General features: G+C 42.3%; 1 protein-coding gene across 2 annotated transcripts in view; it reads left to right on the top strand.

Annotated features, from left to right (window-relative positions):
• Positions 1 to 22,239, top strand: part of LOC138760281 (zygotic DNA replication licensing factor mcm3-like) — a 95,091-nt gene that overhangs the window by 33,054 nt on the left and 39,798 nt on the right. For both annotated transcript variants that reach the window (XM_069930645.1, XM_069930644.1), the window contains 3 exons: positions 6,534 to 6,687; positions 17,685 to 17,816; positions 21,718 to 21,926. In XM_069930645.1, the coding sequence (XP_069786746.1) occupies positions 6,534 to 6,687; positions 17,685 to 17,816; positions 21,718 to 21,926 (495 nt within the window). The remainder of the gene's footprint in view (positions 1 to 6,533; positions 6,688 to 17,684; positions 17,817 to 21,717; positions 21,927 to 22,239) is intronic.

The raw sequence follows: 22,239 nt of genomic DNA, 5'->3' as shown, positions 1-22,239 counted from the left end.
ACACCAGGAGAGGATGGATTCCCAATAGAATTCTATAAAACATTTAAAGACTTATTAACTCCTCTCCTCCTGGAAGTAATCAACCAGATTGATAAAACACAAAACATACCAGATTCATGCAAAACAGCAATAATTACAGTAATACCAAAGACAGGGAAAGATCCACTAGCACCAGCATCATATAGACCAATATCTCTACTTAACACAGATTATAAGATAATAGCTAAACTATTAGCAAACAGATTGGCTGACTATGTACCAAAAATAGTAAATCTGGACCAAACTGGATTTATTAAAAAAAGATGAACAGCGGACAATATCTGTAAATTTATTAACTTAATTCATGAAGTAGAAGGAAATAAAACTCCAACAGTAGCGGTTGCTTTAGACGCAGAGAAGGCCTTTGACAGAGTAGAATGGAATTATTTATTCAAAGTACTACAAAAATTCAACCTACCATAGAAATATATTAATTAGACTAAAGCATTATATAAGGGGCCATTGGCGAAAGTGACAGTAAATGGATATATATCAAAAAAATTTAACTTAAGCAGATCAACAAGGCAGGGATGTCCACTATGTAAGCTATAGAACCACTAGCAGAACTGATAAGAACAGAAAATAAAATAAGAGGTATAAAAATAAAAGAGAAGGAATATAAAATCAGTCTATTTGCAAGTGATGTTATAATATACTTAACAGAACCAGAAATATCAATAAAAGAATTACATAGGAAATTGAAGGAATATGGAGAAGTATCGGGTAAAAGTGAAGCAATGCCAATGAATAATGCGGATTTCACAAAGTTTAAGAAAGAATCACCATTTAGATGGCAAACACAAGCAATGCGATACCTAGGTATACAACTAAATAAAAATCTCAGCCATCTATATAAACTAAATTATCATCCATTAATGAAAAAATTACAAGACGACTTATAGCATTGGAAAGACCACTAACACTGATAGGAAGGATAAACTGTATTAAAATGAACATTTTCCCAAGGATACAATACATATTTCAGTCATTACCAATTCACCTAACAGAGAAATTCTTCAAGGAGTTAAAGAAAATAATAAGGAAATTCTTATGGAAAGGGGGGAAACTGAGGATAGCACTAGATAAATTAACAGAATTGTACAAACGAGGCTTACAACTACCAAACTTTAAGAATTATTATAGAGCCGCACAATTAAGATACCCATCAGATTTTTATCAAACAAGGGAAAAACCAGATTGGACCAAATTAGAACTGGATAAAATAGGGGAGAAGATACCTGAACATATACTATATAAATGGGATGAAAAATTGGTGCAACGCAGGAATTCACCGGTGTTGCATCATCTGCTCAACATTTGGAAGAAGATTCATGTAGAAAGGAATAAGACAAATTACCAACTACCAAAACTAATATTGACGCAAAATCAACTAATCCCTTTCACAATAGATAACCTTTCCTTTAGAGAATGGGAGAGAAAAGGGATCAAAAGAATAGAAAATTGTTTTTCAGGAAATAAATTATTATCCTTTGAACAAATGAAGGATAAATATAATATAACTCACGATACAATGTTTGCATACCACCAACTGAAAACCTACTTGAAGGACAAATTGGGAAACAGTCTGAGGTTACCAGAAGGAAGCAATTTTGAATATGTGATTACAGACACAATGATAATTGATTAACAAACATGTACATCAAACTGCAAGAAAAGGAGAATGAGAAAACAAATGGTAAACCTAAACAAAAATGGGAACAAGATCTAAACATAAAGATAAAGAATGAAACATGGGAAAAGTTATGCTCCGGAACTATGAGAAATACAATAAACACGAGGTTACGCATGATACAATATAACTGGATACACAGGCTATACATTACACCTCAAAAGTTAAATAAATGGGACCCAACAGTATCAGACAGATGTTTTCGCTGTAAAAAGGAAATGGGAACAATTCATGCAATTTGGACATGTGAGAAAGTGAAAAAAATTTGGGAAGATCTAAACCAGATATTAAATAAAATCACAAAAAGCTATATTCAAAAAAATTCAGAGATCTTCCTCCTAAGTAATATAAGAAATAAAAAATTTGGACTCGATTTGGATGGAGCACAAAAAAGATTTATCATGATAGCCCTAGCTGTAGCAAAATAATGTATTATGTCAACCTGGAAACAACTTGAGAATACAACAATGGTATATAGAAATGAATAAATGTATTCCATTAGAAAAAATAACATATAATTTAAGAAATAACATTACAATATTTGAATAAATATGGGAGCCATGCATGAAATACAATAGAGAAATCCTACCATGGACTTCCACCACCTAAAATGACAGAAGGAGAAGGGAACGAAAAGAACTGACTCAGTAAAATTTCTTGTTTATTTTTATTAACTGACAACATTGTTTAACGGGTTTAATGTATCTTATAGATTGAACTTCAAATAAATGGGGAAGTGGGTGAGGGAGGGAGGGAAGGGAGGGGGGAAAAAAGGGGGAGAAATTGACACTATATATTCAAGAAAAAAAATGTCTATGTATCTTGGTCAATATGGTTTATAGTGTGAAAAATAAAAAAATTTTAAAAAAAAACATATCTCATTTAAAATGCTAGACAATCTAAGTGCCGAGTGCCTTTGCGAAAACTTTGAAGAATACCAATAGAGACTTCACAAGTAGGTGTTAATTGGACATACTGTGGAGTAATGGATTATTGTTTTGGAAAGCAACAGATGAACGGGCTCGAAGATCGAGTTCAGTTCCGCAGTCTGTCTGAGTGCAGTTTGCTGTTCTAAGAGGATCATGTGGTTTTCTCAGAGAGAGAGAATTCAGTTCAGCAGCAGGTGGGACTGGAACAGGACAAGCTGGCAAACTTGTGGAAAAACTCATTTGGAAGACTGGTTGTGAGTTGTTAGTTCAGCCTGGTCAAAACTCTTGTGGTCCATACAAGAGGAGATGACTGGCTGTATAATTCATTTGAAATAAGGGAAACAGAAAAGAAACTCTCTGGTGACCTGAAAGAAAGAAAAAAAACCCTGATGGGGCTGAAGTGGCTGATCGGAAGGAATCAGTTTGTGTCCAACAAGCAACAAATCTCTGAAAACTAACAGGAACTTTCCTGAGCGGTAACCATTTACCTTTCAAGCACCAAAGCCTGATTAAGTTCATAAATCTTAAATTCTGTGCACAGTATAAGAATTGCCTGAAACCAGTGAACTTGGAGGAATGAGAAGTGAGATTTCAAAGAACTTTTCTGAACTTAACACACACATTACATACACGTGCGCTTAGAATTAGAAGTGAGTTAATAGTAATAAGTTAAAATTTGATCCTATTTTCATGTTTGAAGATAATTAAAAGCAACTTTTGTTGAAATAACCATTTGTCTGGGTGAATTTCTATTGCTGCTGGGTTTTGGGGTCCTCTGGGCTCTAATAGGAGATCCAGTATTGCACTCTCTGTAGTTGGTACCTCTATACATTGATTTAGAAAACTTACCTGAACACATTTGACAAACTCCAAGCCATTCACCCTTTTTACAGTCTGGGAGTCCCAGTCAATATGTGGAAAATTAAAATATACTATCACAACTAGTGTTTCCCGTAGCTGTTTGCTATCTTTCTACAGATTTTCCCCCCAGTTCTCGATGACTATTGGGTGGTCTATAATACAACCTCATGAGTGTGGTCATACCTTTCCCGTTCAGTAGACAAGCCCTCTATCTGTCCTGCCCATGCCCCTGCAGTAGACAAGCCCTCTATCTATCCTGCATGTCCCCCCTCAGTAGACAAGCCCTCTATCTGTGCTGCCTGTCTCCCCCCCCCCTCAGTAGACAAGCCCTCTGTACTGCCTGGCCCTCCCCCTCAGTAGACAAGCCATGCTTGTGCTTCCTGTCTCCCACTCCTCAGTAGACAAGCCCTCTGCCTGTGCCCCCTCTAGACAAGCCCTCTGCCTGTCCCCCCTCAGTACACAAGCCCTCTGTCTGTGCTGCCTGTCTCCCACTCTTCAGTAGACAAGCCCTCTGCCTGTCCCCCCTCAGTAGACAAGCCCTCTGCCTGTCCCCCCTCAGTAGACAAGCCCTCTGCCTGTCCCCCCTCAGTAGACAAGCCCTCTGCCTGTCCCCCCTCAATAGACAAGCCCTCTGCCTGTCCCCCCTCAGTAGACAAGCCCTCTGCCTGTCCCCCCTCAGTAGACAAGCCCTCTGCCTGTCCCCCCTCAGTAGACAAGCCCTCTGCCTGTCCCCCCTCAGTAGACAAGCCCTCTGCCTGTCCCCCCTCAGTAGACAAGCCCTCTGCCTGTCCCCCCTCAGTAGACAAGCCCTCTGCCTGTCCCCCCTCAGTAGACAAGCCCTCTGTCTGTCCCCCCCTCAGTAGACAAACCCTCTGCCTGTCCCCCCTCAGTAGATAAGCCCTCTGCCTGTCCCCCCTCAGTAGACAAGCCCTCTGCCTGTCCCCCCTCAGTAGACAAGCCCTCTGCCTGTCCCCCCTCAGTAGACAAGCCCTCTGCCTGTCCCCCCTCAGTAGACAAGCCCTCTGCCTGTCCCCCCTCAGTAGACAAGCCCTCTGTCTGTCTCCCCTCTCAGTAGACAAGCCCTCTGCCTGTCCCCCCTCAGTAGACAAGCCCTCTGCCTGTCCCCCCTCAGTAGACAAGCCTCTGCCTGTCCCCCCTCAGTAGACAAGCCCTCTGCCTGTTCCCCCTCAGTAGACAAGCCCTCTGCCTGTTCCCCCTCAGTAGATAAGCCTTCTGCCTGTCCCCCCTCAGTAGACAAGCCTCTGCCTGTCCCCCCTCAGTAGACAAGCCCTCTGCCTGTCCCCCTCAGTAGACAAGCCCTCTGCCTGTCCCCCTCAGTAGACAAGCCCTCTGCCTGTCCCCCCTCAATAGACAAGCCCTCTGCCTGTCCCCCCTCAATAGACAAGCCCTCTACCTGTGCTGCCTGCCCCCCCCCCATATAGTAGATAAGCCCTCTGTCTGTTCCCCCCTCAGTAGACAAGCCCTCTGTCTGTCTTGCCTGTCCCCCCCTCAGTAGACAAGCCCTCTGTCTGTCCTGCCTGCCCCCCCCCCCCATTCAGTAGACAAGCCCTCTGTCTGTCCTGCCTGTCCCCCCCCACTTGCCCCCCAACTCTATTGCTGCTGTAGCAATGGAAACCTGGAACATTGAGCCCAGTCCTGCCACCAAGTTATCGCTCTGATGTCATAATTCTGTGTGTCAACCCATGCTCTCGGCTCGTCTGTTTGTCCTACAACACACTTTCCATTGAAATAGATGCACCTGAGATCAATTCCACCACATCCAACCCATTGTCTTCCCACAGCAAATGCATTTTTCACATCTTCTTATCCCAACTCCACTCTTCTATCTTCTTCAGGATTCTGGTTTCCATCCCCCTGCAAACCTAGTTTAAACCCACTGGATCAACACAAGCAAACCTTCCCACAAGGATGTTAGTCCCCCTCCAGTTCAGATGCAAGGCGTCCTGTTGGAACAGGACTCGCCTTCCCTGGAAAAGAACCCAAGGAGCCAGAAGCCCTCCCTCTTGTACCATGCCTTTAGCCACGTGTTCCTATTTGTAATCTCACTAGCACATGGCATGGGTTGCTATCCTGAGATTACAACCCTGGAGGTCCTGCCCTTCAACCTCACGCTTAACTCCCTGAACTCTCCTTGCAGGACCTCCTTACCCTCCTACCCACATCATTGGTCCCTACATGGACCACAATATCTGACTGCTCATTCTCCCTCCTGAGAGTTCGTGAACTCGATCTGAGATATCTCAGATATGGCACGAGTGAGGCAGTATACCATCTGGGATACTCCATCTCTTCCACAGAAGGGTGGCATGTTTGGCATAGCAATTGGTGCAGTGCCTTTACAGTTCCAGTGATTTGGGCCGGGTGTGAATCCCTCACTGTCTATAAGGAGTTTGTACGTTCTCTCTGTGTCTGTGTGGGTTTTCCCCGGGGGCTCTGGTTTCCTCCCACTTTTTGAAACGTACTGGCATTGTAGGGTAATGGGATGTAAATTGGACGCCAAAGACTCGTGGGCAGAAATGGCGGTATGTCTAAGTTTAAATTTAGAACTTGTATGTCCCCTTAACTATGGAATCTGTTCAAGCTGAGGGGAGGAAAATTTAGTGGAGATGTTAAGGGTAAGTTTTTTTAAACAGTAATGGGTGCTTGGAAAGCATTACCAGTGGTTGTGGTGGAGAATGGTACAAATCGGACATTAAAAAGCACTTGGGCACATGAAACAAAAGAATGGAGTGTTAACCGTGTAAGATGGGGAAGGTTTAGTTTGCTGAGTTGGTTTCTATCTGTCAGCACAACATTCTGGGAGCAAAGGGCCTGTATTATGCTGTAATGTTCTGTGTTCTACAGTATTAGTGCCGTCATCTCAGCAAAAATGGTCCTTGTCACCTTTTGGATTTAGCATTGTTTTGTTTACCTATTTTCTGTCACCTTTCTGCTCTTGCTTTGGATTTGGTTTCTGCCTTGGTCTCGACCCTCTTTGCTCTTTTTTTTTCCAGGACATCTTTGAGCAACTGGCCAGGTCCCTGGCCCCCAGTATTCACGGACATGAGTACATCAAGAAGGCTATTCTCTGCCTGCTTTTGGGAGGCTCTGAGAAGCTCCTGGAGAATGGAAGCAGGATTCGTGGTGACATCAACATCCTTTTAATAGGTACAGAATGCATGTTAAATTTGTATCCTTTGATTTCCTCTTGCCCGATCTTAAATTGACTCTACCATTAATTTCTTACCTCCCCCCACTTGGTTGTTGGAAATACTTCTTGGCTGATGAGTTAGTTTGGAGATTTCCATGTGGGGAAATTGGGAACTGAGTCGATGTGATCTTTGTATCATAGACTGTGTGATTGAGGCGAACTTAATGACCAAATCCAACCAAAAAAATCTACAGCTTGAAGTTGATCGATATCCCTTCACTCTTATTAATGCTCAGGCACATCGTGGTCAACCTATCCCCTTTCTAAAACTGCTACATCCTTCCTGTAGTGGGGCAAATCGAATTGCACACAGTATTCCAGGTGCAGCCCAACCAAAGTTCTATCTGGCTGCAACATGACCTCCTTGCTTTTATACTCATTGCCCAGCCCAATGAAGCCAACCATACCATTACCATCCCATATGCTTATGTGATCACTTTCAATGAGCTGTGGACCAGGACCCCCAGATCCCTCTGCACATCCATTCTTTAAAGAGCCCGACCATTAACTGCATTTGATCTTCCGAAGTGTAATATCTCGTACTTGCTGCATTAAGTTGCTTTCTTTGGTAGCCCTCCAGAACAATCTGTGTATTATCTGCAATCCTCCTACCTCCTTTTCATCCAAGTCGTTTATGTAAAATCACAAGCGGCAGGTCCTGACACTGATCCCTGCGGAACCACCACTGTTCACAGGCCTCCAGCCTAAATAACAGCCTTCACTGCTGCCCTCTGTCTTCTATAAGCCAGCCAATATCTTATCTCAGGTCGTGACTTCGATTCCTGCGGAACCACCACTGTTCACAGGCCTCCAGCCTAAATAACAGCCTTCACTGCTGCCCTCTGTCTTCTATGAGCCAGCCAATATCTTATCTCAGGGACTTTGCTTCAGAAACAGGCATTTGAGTTTTGATTAAAAAGAAATACTGGAGGAGCTCTGCAGATCTTGCAGCGTCCATTGGGGGTAAAGATGTATAACTGATGTTTCAGGCCCAATCCCTTCCTCCAGGTATGTGAACTTTGGTGTATCTTTGAAGGTACACTGGTGGAATTATCAAACTGTCAATCCAGGGGTAGGAGTTAAATTTGAATTGTAGTAGCTGTGGAATTTAATTTTGGAATACAGATGCTCCCCTACTCACAATGGTCTGAGTTGCGATTTTCCGAAGTTACGATGGTACAACAGCCACTGTCGCTGTTAACTTTCGTACAATAAGTTAAAGGTCTTCTCAAGCATTGTTGATTTTTCCAATAAACGTGGATAATTCCCCCAAGGTGAATTCTTTATAGCCTCCTTGGTCAGTCAATTTTAGTCCTGTCGGAATGCTTGCAGGAACTGATACAGCACTTTGGGAGAGAGTAGAGCGGTTGGATCAGGGTGGGGACTGATAGAGCTGTCGGGGTAGAGTGGGGCAGTGGGATCAGCATGGGGATTGATACAGAGCTGTCGGGAGAGTGGGGCAGTGGGATCAGTGTGGGGACTGATAAAAAGCTGTTGGGAGAGTGGTGGTTGGATCAGTGTGGGGACTGATACAGAGCACTCGGGAGAGTGGGATCAGTGTGGGGACTGATACAGCTCTTGGGAGAGTGGGGCAGAGGGATCAGTGTAGGGACCGATACAGAGCTGTCGGGAGAGAGTGGGGCGGTTAGATCAGTGTGGGAATTGATAGAGCTGTCAAGAGAGAGTGGGACAGTGGGATCAGCATGGGGACTGATACAGCACTGTCAGGAAAGAGTGGGGCAGTGGGATCAGCGTGGGGACTTATAGAACTGTCGTGAGAGAGTGGGGCAGTGTGGGGACTCGTACAGCACCTGTAATAGAGAACAATTAAACTGATAGAACTGTTGGGAGAGAGTGCGGCAGTGTGGGAACTCGTACAGCACCTGTAATAGAGAACGTTTAAACTGATAGAACTGTCGGGAGAGAGTGGGGCCGTGTGAGGACTCGTACAGCAGCTGTAATAGAGAACGTTTAAACTGATAGAACTGTCAGGAGAGAGTGGGGCAGTGTGGGGACTCGTACAGCACCTGTAATAGAGAACATTTAAACTGATAGAACTGTCGGGAGAGTGTGGGGACTCGTACAGCACCTGTAATAGAGAACATTTAAACTGATAGAACTGTCGGGAGAGAGTGGGGCAGTGTGGGGACTCGTACAGCACCTATAATAGAGAACATTTAAACTGATAGAACTGTCGGGAGAGAGTGGGGCAGTGTGGGGACTCGTACAGCACCTGTAATAGAGAACATTTAAACTGATAGAACTGTCGGGAGAGAGTGGGGCAGTGTGGGGACTCGTACAGCACCTATAATAGAGAACATTAAAACTGATAGAACTGTCGGGAGAGAGTGGGGCAGTGTGGGGACTCGTACAGCACCTATAATAGAGAACATTTAAACTGATAGAACTGTCGGGAGAGAGTGGGGCAGTGTGGGGACTCGTACAGCACCTATAATAGAGAACATTTAAACTGATAGAACTGTCGGGAGAGAGTGGGGCAGTGTGGGGACTCGTACAGCACCTGTAATAGAGAACAATTAAACTGATAGAACTGTCGGGAGAGAGTGGGGCAGTGTGGGGACTCGTACAGCACCTATAATAGAGAACATTTAAACTGATAGAACTGTCGGGAGAGAGTGGGGCAGTGTGGGGACTCGTACAGCATTGTCTTGGGCCCAACTAACATCACTGAAGGAGTTACCCAGGACATTGTCTTGGGCCCAACTAACATCACTGAAGGAGTTACCCGGGACATTGTCTTGGGCCCAACTAACATCACTGAAGGAGTTACCCGGGGCATTGTCTTGGGCCTAACTAACATCACTGAAGGAGTTCCCCAGGACATTGTCTTGGGCCGAACTAACATCACTGAAGGAGTTCCCCAGGACATTGTCTTGGGCCCAACTAACTTCTCTGAAGGAGTTACCCGGGGCATTGTCTTGGGCCTAACTAACATCACTGGATGAGTTCCCCAGGACATTGTCTTGGGCCTAACTAACATCACTGAAGGAGTTCCCCAGGACATTGTCTTGGGCTTAACTAACATCACTGAAGGAGTTACCCGGGACATTGTCTTGGGCCCAACTAACATCACTGAAGGAGTTACCCGGGGCATTGTCTTGGCCCTAACTAACATCACTGAAGGAGTTCCCCAGGATATGGGCCTAATTAACATCACTGAAGGAGTTCCCCAGGACATTGTCTTGGGCCTAACTAACATCACTGAAGGAGTTCCCCAGGACATTGTCTTGGGCCGAACTAACATCACTGAAGGAGTTCCCCGGGGCATTGTCTTGGGCCTAACTAACATCACTGAAGGAGTTCCCCAGGACATTGTCTTGGGCCCAACTAACTTCTCTGAAGGAGTTACCCGGGGCATTGTCTTGGGCCTAACTAACATCACTGAAGGAGTTCCCCAGGACATTGTCTTGGGCTTAACTAACATCACTGAAGGAGTTACCCGGGACATTGTCTTGGGCCCAACTAACATCACTGAAGGAGTTACCCGGGGCATTGTCTTGGCCCTAACTAACATCACTGAAGGAGTTCCCCAGGATATGGGCCTAATTAACATCACTGAAGGAGTTCCCCAGGACATTGTCTTGGGCCTAACTAACATCACTGAAGGAGTTCCCCAGGACATTGTCTTGGGCCTAACTAACATCACTGAAGGAGTTACCCGGGTCATTGTCTTGGGCTTAACTAACATCACTGAAGGAGTTACCCGGGGCATTGTCTTGGGCCCAACTAACATCACTGAAGGAGTTCCCCAGGACATTGTCTTGGCCCTAACTAACATCACTGAAGGAGTTCCCCAGGATATGGGCCTAATTAACATCACTGAAGGAGTTCCCCAGGACATTGTCTTGGGCCTAACTAACATCACTGAAGGAGTTCCCCAGGACATTGTCTTGGGCCGAACTAACATCACTGAAGGAGTTCCCCGGGGCATTGTCTTGGGCCTAACTAACATCACTGAAGGAGTTCCCCAGGACATTGTCTTGGGCCCAACTAACTTCTCTGAAGGAGTTACCCGGGGCATTGTCTTGGGCCTAACTAACATCACTGGATGAGTTCCCCAGGACATTGTCTTGGGCCTAACTAACATCACTGAAGGAGTTCCCCAGGACATTGTCTTGGGCTTAACTAACATCACTGAAGGAGTTACCCGGGACATTGTCTTGGGCCCAACTAACATCACTGAAGGAGTTACCCGGGGCATTGTCTTGGCCCTAACTAACATCACTGAAGGAGTTCCCCAGGATATGGGCCTAATTAACATCACTGAAGGAGTTCCCCAGGACATTGTCTTGGGCCTAACTAACATCACTGAAGGAGTTACCCGGGTCATTGTCTTGGGCTTAACTAACATCACTGAAGGAGTTACCCGGGGCATTGTCTTGGGCCCAACTAACATCATTGAAGGAGTTACCCGGGGCATTGTCTTGGGCCCAACTAACATCACTGAAGGAGTTCCCGACATTCTGGGAGGAGTCACGTGATGGAGTAGTGGCCGGACGGTGAACTCCAGCCCTCTCCAGAAAAGTCGGGAAAAACAAGAAAAAATACAAAGGCACAGAAATACAAGTTAAAGAAAAGTGAGTATAAAGGTGGAAAGAAGATGGAGACAAAAGGAGAAAAATCAAAATCAACGGAAAGAAGAGAGGAAGAGAAGACAACGGAGGAAAAAGGTGAAGGCCTTACCTGTCCGAAGAAGCCCGCTGTGGAGAGAAGACCCCACTACCTCAGGTCGGTAGAAAGAGAACTACAACAATGGCTCACAGAGCCGAGTAAAAATGCGCAACCGCGCATGCGCGACTCCTCGCGCATGCGCGATGCGCATACAAAAAAACACACCGACGGGAGGGGGGACCAGCTGGGGAGTCGATCTCCACAGCCGGCAACGACAGCTGCAGAACACCTGCAGCAAGAAGAGACCACAGAAGACAATAGAAACAAGAAAGAAGAGGAGGAAAGGGCAACAAAGAAACAACAGATGGCCAACCCAGAGGAAGAAGAAGAGGAAGAGTACAGAGAAATAGAAGAAGAAAAGATAGGCAAGGTAAAGGAGGTACTTGCTCTTGTTAGAGGATACATGGAGTCATTTAAAGAATGGCAAACACAGGAATTCAATGATTTAAGAAGAAGAATAAACAACACAGAAAAGAAAATAAATAAAATGGATATGACCTTAACAGAAATGGGGAAAAAAATGGACAAGATGGAAGAACGGGCAATAGCAGCAGAAATGGAGGTAGAAGACTTAAAAAAGAAATTGGAGGAATCCAATAAAAAAACTAAAGAGACACAAGAATTACTAGCCCAAAAAATAGATATAATGGAAAATTATAACAGAAGAAATAACATAAAGATAGTGGGCCTCAAGGAAGATGTAGAAGGCAAGAATATGAGGGAGTTTATAAAAGAATGGATCCCTAAGGCCCTAGGATGTCCAGAACTACAGCAAGAAATGGAAATAGAAAGGGCACATAGAGCATTGGCCCCTAAACCACAACCACAACAAAAACCAAGATCTATTGTAGTAAAATTCCTAAGATATACTACAAGAGAAAAGGTACTGGAGAAGACAATGGAAAAAGTAAGAGAGGGCAACAAACCACTGGAGTATAAAGGGCAAAAAATCTTCATTTATCCAGATATAAGCTTTGAACTCCTAAAGAAGAGAAAAGAGTTCAATGCAGCAAAAGCGATTTTATGGAAGAAAGGATATAAATTTACACTGAAGCATCCTGCGGTATTGAAAATATTTATCCCAGGACAACAAAACAGACTATTCTCGGATCCAGAAGAAGCACGAAAATTTGCAGAACAATTACAAAAATAGACTGAGGGATGAAGACGGGTAATGAGAGCAAAAATTATCACGATTGATATGTATGTGGGTAAAGACAAAAATAGACTGAGGGATGAAGACGGGTAAGGAGGGTAAAAATGACCACGATTGATATGTATGCGGGTAAAGAGGTATAAGAGTGAATAGAGACAATGGGCATATGTGAAAATATCTGTAATTAGAGGAAAACATAGAAAGTATAGACAAGAATTAACAAGGGAAGGTAATGGAATAAAGAGAATAAGGAGGGAACTAAAAGAGTGACCTTTGTGACATATAAAAAACGAAATCTTTTCTGGGGGGGGCTGGGTGGGGGGAAAAGAGCGGTCACTGCAAAATCAGTTGACGCTTGCGAGTGGATTCGCAAATCCAAATGGAGAGGGGAGATGTGGTTGTCCGACAAGGGATAAAGGGCAACTCAGGAGGGGAAGGGGAGATTGGGGATAAAGAAGATAGAAATAGGAGAATAAGGAAAATGTTGGATGTTGTAGGAATGTTGTCTGGTAAAGAGTTGAAAATAAGAAAACAGAAATGGAAAAGGAGGAAAGGTAATGATGGAAAAACGGAAAGAGAAGATAAACAAAATATAAAATGGCTACGCTGAACTATATGACTCTAAATATTAATGGAATACATAACCAAATTAAAAGGAAGAAACTACTAAATTTACTGAAAAAGGAAAAAATAGATATAGCATTTGTCCAAGAAACACATTTAACTGAATTGGAGCACAAGAAATTAAAGAGAGATTGGGTAGGACATGTAACAGCAGCATCGTATAATTCAAAAGCAAGAGGAGTGGCTATATTAATTAGCAAAAAAGTGCCATTTAAAATAGAAGAGGAAATAATAGATCCAGCAGGGAGATATGTTATGATAAAATGTCAGATATATTCAGAGCTTTGGAATCTACTTAATATATATTCACCTAACGAAGAAGATCAAAAGTTTATGCAAGATATCTTTTTGAAGGTAGCTAATACGCAAGGGAACATACTAATAGGAGGGGATTTCAATCTGAATTTGGATCCAAATATGGATAAAACGGGGAAAAAAATTAACAGGAAGAACAAAGTAACCAAATTTATAAATAAATCAATGCAAGAAATGAAACTTGTGGACATATGGAGGAAACAAAACCCAAAAGAAAAGGAATACTCATACTACTCGACTAGACATAAAACATACTCAAGGATAGACCTATTCCTGTTATCAGCCCACATACAAGGGAGAGTTAGGAAAACGGAATATAAAGCTAGACTATTATCGGACCACTCACCCCTGTTATTGGCAATAGAGCTAGAAGACATCCCTCCAAGAATGTATAGATGGAGATTAAACCCCATGCTACTTAAAAGACAGGATTTTAGAGAATTTATTGAAAAACAATTAAAAATGTACTTTGAAGTAAATACGGAATCAGTGGAAGATAAGTTTATACTATGGGACGCAATGAAAGCATTCATTAGAGGGCAAATAATAAGTTATGCAACCAAGATGAAGAAGGACTATAATCAGGAAACAGAGCAGTTGGAAAGGGAAATAATAAACATAGAAAAAAAATTAGCAATAAAGGAAGATACAACCAAAAGAAGAGAATTGGCGGATAAAAAAATAAAATATGAAACATTACAAACATATAAGGTGGAGAAGAATATAATGAAGACAAAACAGAAATATTATGAACTAGGGGAAAAAACACACAAAATCCTAGCATGGCAGCTTAAGACAGAGCAAACTAAGAAAATGGTCTTGGCAACAAGGAAAAAAGACAAACAAATTACATATAATCCAAAAGAAATTAAGGAAAACTTTAGAGAATTCTATGAACAATTATACCGAACCGAAAACGAAGGGAAAGAAGGGAAAATAGATGAATTTTTGACTAAAATTGAACTACCTAAACTACAAATAGAGGAACAAAATAAATTAACAGAACCATTTGGAACAGTAGAAATACAAGAGATAATAAAAAATTTACCAAATAATAAGACACCAGGAGAGGATGGACTCCCAATAGAATTCTACAAAACATTTAAAGACCTAATAATACCGCCCCTCCTGGATGTAATCAACCAGATTGATGAGACACAAAACTTACCAGATTCATGTAAAACAGCAATAATTACAGTGATACTAAAACAAGGGAAAGATCCACTCTCACCAGCGTCATATAGACCAATATCTTTGCTAAACACAGATTATAAGATAATAGCTAAACTATTAGCGAACAGATTAGCAGAACAGGTACCGAAAATGGTAAATTTAGACCAAACTGGATTTATCAAAAAAAGACGCACAACAGACAATATTTGTAAATTTATTAACTTAATTCATGCAGTAGAAGGAAATAAAGCACCGGCAGTAGCAGTTGCTTTAGACGCAGAGAAGGCCTTCGACAGAGTAGAATGGAATTACTTGTTCAAAGTATTGCAAAAATTCAGTTTACCAGAGAAGTATATTAATTGGATTAAAGCATTATATAAGGGACCGTTAGCGAAAGTGACAGTAAATGGACATGTATCAAAGCAATTTAACTTAAGCAGGTCAACGCGGCAGGGATGCCCACTATCACCATTATTGTTTGCGCTAGCTATAGAACCACTAGCAGAATCGATAAGAAGAGATAATAATATAAAAGGAATAAAAATAAAAGACAGGGAATATAAAATCAGTCTGTTTGCGGATGATGTGATAGTGTACTTAACAGAACCAGAACTAGCAATAAAAGAACTATATAAGAAATTGAAGGAATATGGAGAAGTGTCGGGATACAAGATAAACGTAAATAAAAGTGAAGCAATGCCTATGAATAACGCGGATTTCTCAAAATTTAAGGAGGAATCCCCATTCAGATGGCAAACGCAGGCAATAAGATACCTAGGTGTGCAAATAAACAAAAATCTAGGCCAATTATATAAACTCAATTACAATCCACTAATGAAAAAATTACAGGACGATTTAGAGCATTGGAAAGAGCTACCACTAACACTGATAGGAAGGATAAACTGTATTAAAATGAACATTTTTCCAAGGATACTATACTTATTTCAGGCATTGCCAATACAACTGACAGAAAAATTCTTCAAAGAGTTAAAGAAAATAATAAGGAGATTTTTATGGAGAGGGGGGAAACCGAGGATAGCACTAGACAAATTAACAGAATGGTATAAACAAGGAGGCTTACAATTGCCAAACTTCAAAAATTATTATAGAGCCGCTCAATTAAGGTACCTATCAGATTTTTATCAAACAAGGGAAAAACCAGACTGGACGAGACTAGAATTAGATAAAATAGGGGAAAAGATACCTGAACACATATTATATAAATGGGACGAAAAATTGGTACAACATAGAACTTCTCCAGTATTACACCATCTCCTCAATATATGGAAGAAGATTCATGTAGAAAGAAATAAAATAAATTACCAAATACCAAAACTAATATTGACGCAAAATAAGCTACTCCCTTTTACAATAGACAACCTTGCCTTTAGAAAATGGGAAAAAAAAGGGATTAAAAGAATAGAAAATTGTTTTTCAGGAAGTAGATTCTTATCCTTTGAACAACTGAGAGATAAGTACAATATAACGGGAGATACAGCGCTGGCATATTACCAACTGAGATCCTACTTGAAAGATAAATTAGGAAGCAACTTGAGTTTACCAGAGGGAAGTAACCTTGAATATGTGATTACAGATACAATGTTAATCAAAAGATTTATAAAAAATATGTATATTAAACTGCAAGAAAAGGAAAATGAGGAAACAAATGGTAAAACTAAACAAAAATGGGAACAAGATTTAAATATAAAGATAAAAAAGGAAACATGGGAGAAGTTATGCTCTGGAACGATGAGAAATACAATAAATACGAGGCTGCGTATGATACAATATAATTGGTTACAAAGACTATACATTACACCGCAAAAGTTAAATAAATGGGACCCAACAGTATCGGATAGATGTTTTCGATGTAAAAAAGAAAGGGGAACAACAATTCATGCAATCTGGACATGTGAGAGAGTAGAAAAATTTTGGGATGATCTCAATCAGATATTAAATAAAATAACAGAAAACAATATACCAAAGAATCCAGAGATCTTTCTCCTAAGTAACATAAAAAATAAAGAATTTGGAATTGACTTGGAGGATGCACAAAAAAGATTTGTTAAGATAGCCCTAGCTGTAGCAAAAAAATGTATTATGTCAACCTGGAAATTGGAAGATAATTTGAAAATACAACAATGGTATATAGAAATGAATAAATGTATTCCATTAGAAAAAATAACATATAGTTTAAGAAATAATATTGAAATATTCGAACAAGTATGGGAGCCTTACATTAAATACAATAGCGAAAACCTACCGGGAACAAACATTACCTAAGTTGATGGAAGGAGAAGAGAAGAAAAGAATGGACTCAGTAGAATTTCTGGTGTATTTTTGTTGAATGACAACATTGTCTAACTGAATTAATGCAACCTAGATTGTATAACTAAAATGGATGAGAGGGGGGGGGGGATGGGGGGGTGGCTTGGGAGGAGGGAGGGGGGAGGGAGAAAAAGTCACTGTAAATGTGTGGAAAAGAAAAAGTGTATATCATGGCTATTGTGATTTATGGTGTGAAAAATAAAAAATTTAAAAAAAAAAACAAAAAAAAACTGAAGGAGTTCCCCAGGACATTGTCTTGGGCCTAACTAACATCACTGAAGGAGTTCCCCAGGACATTGTCTGGGGCCCAACTAACATCACTGAAGGAGTTACCCGGGACATTGTCTTGGGCCTAACTAACATCACTGAAGGTGTTACCCGGGGCATTGTCTTGGGCCTAACTAACATCCATGAGTATCCTGGTTTACTGATGATTGACAATATTCCATTCTCAGTTCTTCAGCAAATACAGCGAGCAGCCCTTGTTTACATGCAATAAGACCTGGACAACATTTTGACATGGGCAGATAATGACAAATAACATTCACGCCGCCATACAGTCACCTACCTTGAACATACATTAAAATTTGTTCCTATTTGGATTCTTTTCTCAATCAGATTGTGCAGTGCCTTTCATTGTGTACTACTGTATGTTCCTTCTGTTAGGTGATCCATCTGTGGCTAAATCACAACTCCTGCGTTACGTGCTGTTCAGTGCTCCACGTGCTATCCCAACCACTGGCCGAGGTTCCACTGGGGTGGGCTTAACTGCAGCTGTCACCACTGACCAGGAAACAGGTGGGTAGTTGTCTGTGTACTGGAGGCATTCGTGAGGGTGGAATGTTAGGTGATTTCATGGGCTATGGTTGACTGAAGCGATGCTGGGGCCTGCATGGTGGCCCAAAGACTTGGAGGAGGGGGGAACTTGGGTCACTCTGCCGAGACCCTGTAAACTGTCCATTTATTGTCACATATAGTGAGAAAATTCTCTTTTCAAGCAGTCTAGCCAGTCAACCCATACATAGTACAGTTGTGCAGATTGACAGAAAGAGATCAGTTAGAACTGAATAAGGGCAATGTTATTTTTACCAGCTTTCTGCCATTCTTGGATGGTCTAAGACACATCTTCCCTAGGTCAGCATTTCTAACTTCCTGCCTATTTGCTTACACCACACCCATCCCCAACCCAAGAATCTCCTCCTGAAAGGCCTAGCTCTGCTTTTTAGACACTAGCAAAATTGAAAAGGATGAAATGAGACTTAGGAATATGTAGGTACCCAGAATTGAATGTAACCAGTTGACCATACAAGTCATGACCCTGGCAAGGAGACCACCCCCATTCCTTTCTCAAAGGCATTATCTTAGAAGTCATTGTTTTTCTCTACCCTGCCAGATTTCCTGCACTAAATTACAGTGAATTCAGTTTTTAGATTTGTCAGTACATGCAACCCTCAGATTCTTTTTCCCTGTCTAGAAAAAGATGTCCCCCTACTTCCTGCTGTTTGTTCATTGGTTGATCTATGCAGCAAGACCATAGAGTACTGGAATCCTGGGACTTGCAGTAGATGGTTTATGTAGAGGATAGCACAACACTGTTAAAGCGCTAGCCACCTGGGTTTGAAACTTGTGCTGTCTGTACAGGCTTTGTATGTTCTCCCCATGTCTGCATGCCTGGTTTCTTCCCACCTTCCAGAACGTTTGGGGTTTATAGGTTGATTGGGGTGTTTGGACGGCTTGTTATCTATGCTGTACGCCTTGAAAAAAAAATTAGCCCATTTGTGGTTCGCGTCTCAAGGATCTGATTTGACATTTCACTTGTAAGGTTTGTTCTGTTGATTGTCACGTACATCTCTGGTTAGCTTTCAGTTCACTGCTGGGAACATTTACCCATTCCAGTGCTAGGTAGTGGGAAAGCCAGTGAACTGGGTTACTACACAGTTGTCTGTTTGGAATTCAACATTGAACAGGGTTGAACTTCCTCCACCATGAATGAGGTTGAAGCATTGAGCTGCTGGCCAAGTGCAGTATGTCTCTCTTTGCCTTTCACTGTCTAAGTTTTAACAGACATCTGGCATGATAACAGATCTTTCCAGCCCTATGAGCCTGTGATGCCCACAAATACCTCAATTTACCTATAAACCCTGTACGTTTTTGCAGGGTGGGAGGAAACTCGCATAGCCATGGGGAAAAAGTACAAACTCCTTACAGATAGCATTGGATAGCTCTGTAACAGTGTCGCACTAACTGCATCTATTACATGTAGCTCTTGGTACTGCACCCAGGAACTGTCATCAATAGGCTTGCTGCATAGATCTACCAATTTACCATAGCAACTTGCCCCTTTGCTCACCAAATTCCATCTTCTGATGGATCTGCTCAGTCCTGGGACCATTACTTGCGCAGTCTCATCTGGTGATGTTCAAGATAGAGGTTTGTGTAGGTAAGTGGCAGGTGTGACAACTTCTTCACTGCCTTTTGTTTGGTCCAAATTATAACCAGGCTTTGTGTAGTAACACAGAACACTGCAGCATAGTTCAGGCCCCTTGGCCCAGAAACTCCTTTCGGCATTGCTTCTTGCCACTTGGCCCTCGAGATGTAAACCTCCGATCATTTTCTACACTTAACTGCATGATTTTAATTTGTATGTGAGAATTCCCAAGTTTGCCAGTTTTGACTATCCATTCAGCAGTTAATTAATTCCCTTTGTAATTTCAGGTTGATACCCATAATCTTTGTATTGTCAGTAGAGTTGGTGTGGTTTTCTATCCCATAGTCCTGGGTGCCTGTATTCTATACCTGATGCCTTCATTTCAGCAAGGCCTTCAACTCCTGGCCTTCAAATTTGGCTCTCAATCTTCCACGTGTGCGTCTGAATCGTGGTTTAGTTTTATTCAAAAAAAAATGTTAATGCATGTATACCCCACTTTACGAATACTTGCTTTACACAAATATGCTTTTACGAAGAAACCTGTGTTCGCTTTTACAGAACAATTTTTGCTTTTATGAAAAAAATGGCTGGTGGGGCGGCCAAAACTCGTCTACCCTATTCTGGGAAGTGAAAAAGACAAAGGAGGAAAAAACCCAACACCCAACCCCAACCCACCAATTTTCCCCTGCAACTGTGTCTGCCTGTCCCGCATCAGACTTGTCAGCCACAAACAAGCCTGCAGCTGACGTGGACATTTACCCCTCCATAAATCTTCGTCCGCGAAGCCAAAGAAAAGGCTGTGTATTTATCATCTCATTCCTGCTTTTACTCTATGTTAGTATTTTAGGTTTTGGTTGTGATTTGGTAGGTTATTTTTTGGGTCTGTGAACTCTCAAAAACTGTAAGCCTAGAAATCTCTGATGATCACTTCTTTGCCTGACCTCATTTCTGCTTCCAAAAAGTTCTGCAGGGTCACTGTAGTTTTGTCAAGCACGTGGTAATTGTTTGTTACAGATGGAATCCATGTACTTCTGATGGAAGATCTCTGAAATAATGCAGAAATGAACTTGTTTGCAGTGCTGACTTCAGCCACACAAGGGTGCACTCTGCCCAGTTATTTAGTTGCACTCTCACGATTGTTCTGTCATGCTGCATGTTGATCAGCGTCCCCACGATCATCAGATTCCTGCATGATCAATGAACCAAAGAGACTGCCATTAACTTTTTGTAAGGTGGTTTATGAGTGTTTGCACGGGGACGCTGCCACAAAACAACAAATTCAGATTCTATCTCTGACTGCACTGATCCTCTGTTGTGGTAGCTGTGAAACTTGTGTGGCAGGGTCTTAAAGAGTAGCCGCACTTTTCAGTGAGGAAAATTAAAACTGAGTCTGTTTTTTTTTGACATAAGCTGTGAACTCCCAATCAGTGTTGGTGTACACCCACCTCTCAAGAACTGAAGCAGCTCCCACCACCCTTTCCAAGGACAGTTAGGGGCAGACCATTAAATGCTGGTTCAGCCTGTGAAGCCCACGTCCTTTGAAGAATAATAAAGGAAGTTGCCAGACTTGGTGAGGTTCCCATCTTTTTGGAGCCTTGCCTTGTGGTGGAGGGATAGGGCCAGAGCAGCCACAGTCCCAGCTGACCCAAACATGGTATTTGGAGCAAACCTGCTTCTCTCCTTAGCGCATCAGAAGTGCTAACAATGCTTCTTGTTTAAAAATAGCTCATGAGTCTCCAGTCGCAGGGTTTTACTGCACAGAAACAGACCCTTTGACTCCACCCTGTTCATGCTGACTAAGCTAGTCCCATATGCCTGTATCTCTCTAAACCTCTTTTATCCACGTACCTGTTTCAGGTTCTGCCATGGTTCAATAATTGCCCCTTTTTTTTAGAAAGGAGGGATGAAAGGGACGAGTGTTGCCCTTCCATGCTCTTTGCAGTGAGGAAAACTCATCTGTTTAGTGGTAGGTTTGTTGTTTGTGTTGTGGACCTTGTGGAGGTGAGATTGGACTTTCTGCCAATGCAGACGTTGCAGGAAAGTGAAGCTGATTCTGTTGTATCCGTTCGTTGATGTAGCAAGTCTGGCATTGACTGCACTGATGACAAAGTGTTGGAGTGAATTACTGTGATTTATCACTCGTCCCGTGACTGATTCACTTCTGCTCGTTCTTGTTCAGTGACTTGTTCACCATTGGTTTGAGCTATCGCAGAGCCGTCCTGTCCCGGTTGTCTGGGTATGGCGTTCTGATGACCTCTGTCCATCTCCCAGGAGAGCGACGTCTTGAGGCTGGTGCGATGGTTTTAGCGGACCGAGGTGTCGTCTGCATTGACGAGTTTGACAAGATGTCCGACATGGACCGCACTGCTATTCACGAAGTGATGGAACAGGGCCGTGTGACCATCGCTAAAGCTGGCATTCATGCCAGACTCAACGCTAGGTGCAGTGTGCTGGCCGCTGCTAATCCTGTCTACGGAAAGGTAAGGGTGACGAAGGGGGTGCAGAAGATCACTCACAGTTCTGTACCTCTTCTGACTAATTTGTCCAGCAGTTGGGATATCTTGGCATTCACTTTTATCCACAGTGCAGGTGTGCCGTGTTTCAGCAATATGTTAGATACCTGCCACGCCACTGGATGGGTGTTGAAGAGGATATTGTGGTTATGGTTTGAGTGCATCTTGTATTGGGATCTGAGGCACGTGGAAAGAAAAAATAATGAACAGACTAAAATTGTATCTAGCTTTGGATAACTACAAGCTTTGGATAAGATATAGGGGCAGAAGAAGGTCGATT

The sequence above is a fragment of the Narcine bancroftii genome, chromosome 4 (assembly GCF_036971445.1).
Source record: "Narcine bancroftii isolate sNarBan1 chromosome 4, sNarBan1.hap1, whole genome shotgun sequence".
Classification (NCBI taxonomy): Eukaryota; Metazoa; Chordata; class Chondrichthyes; order Torpediniformes; family Narcinidae; genus Narcine; species Narcine bancroftii.
The sequence above is the reverse complement of the archived record's forward strand: the minus strand, read 5'-3'. Positions and strand labels throughout refer to the sequence as shown.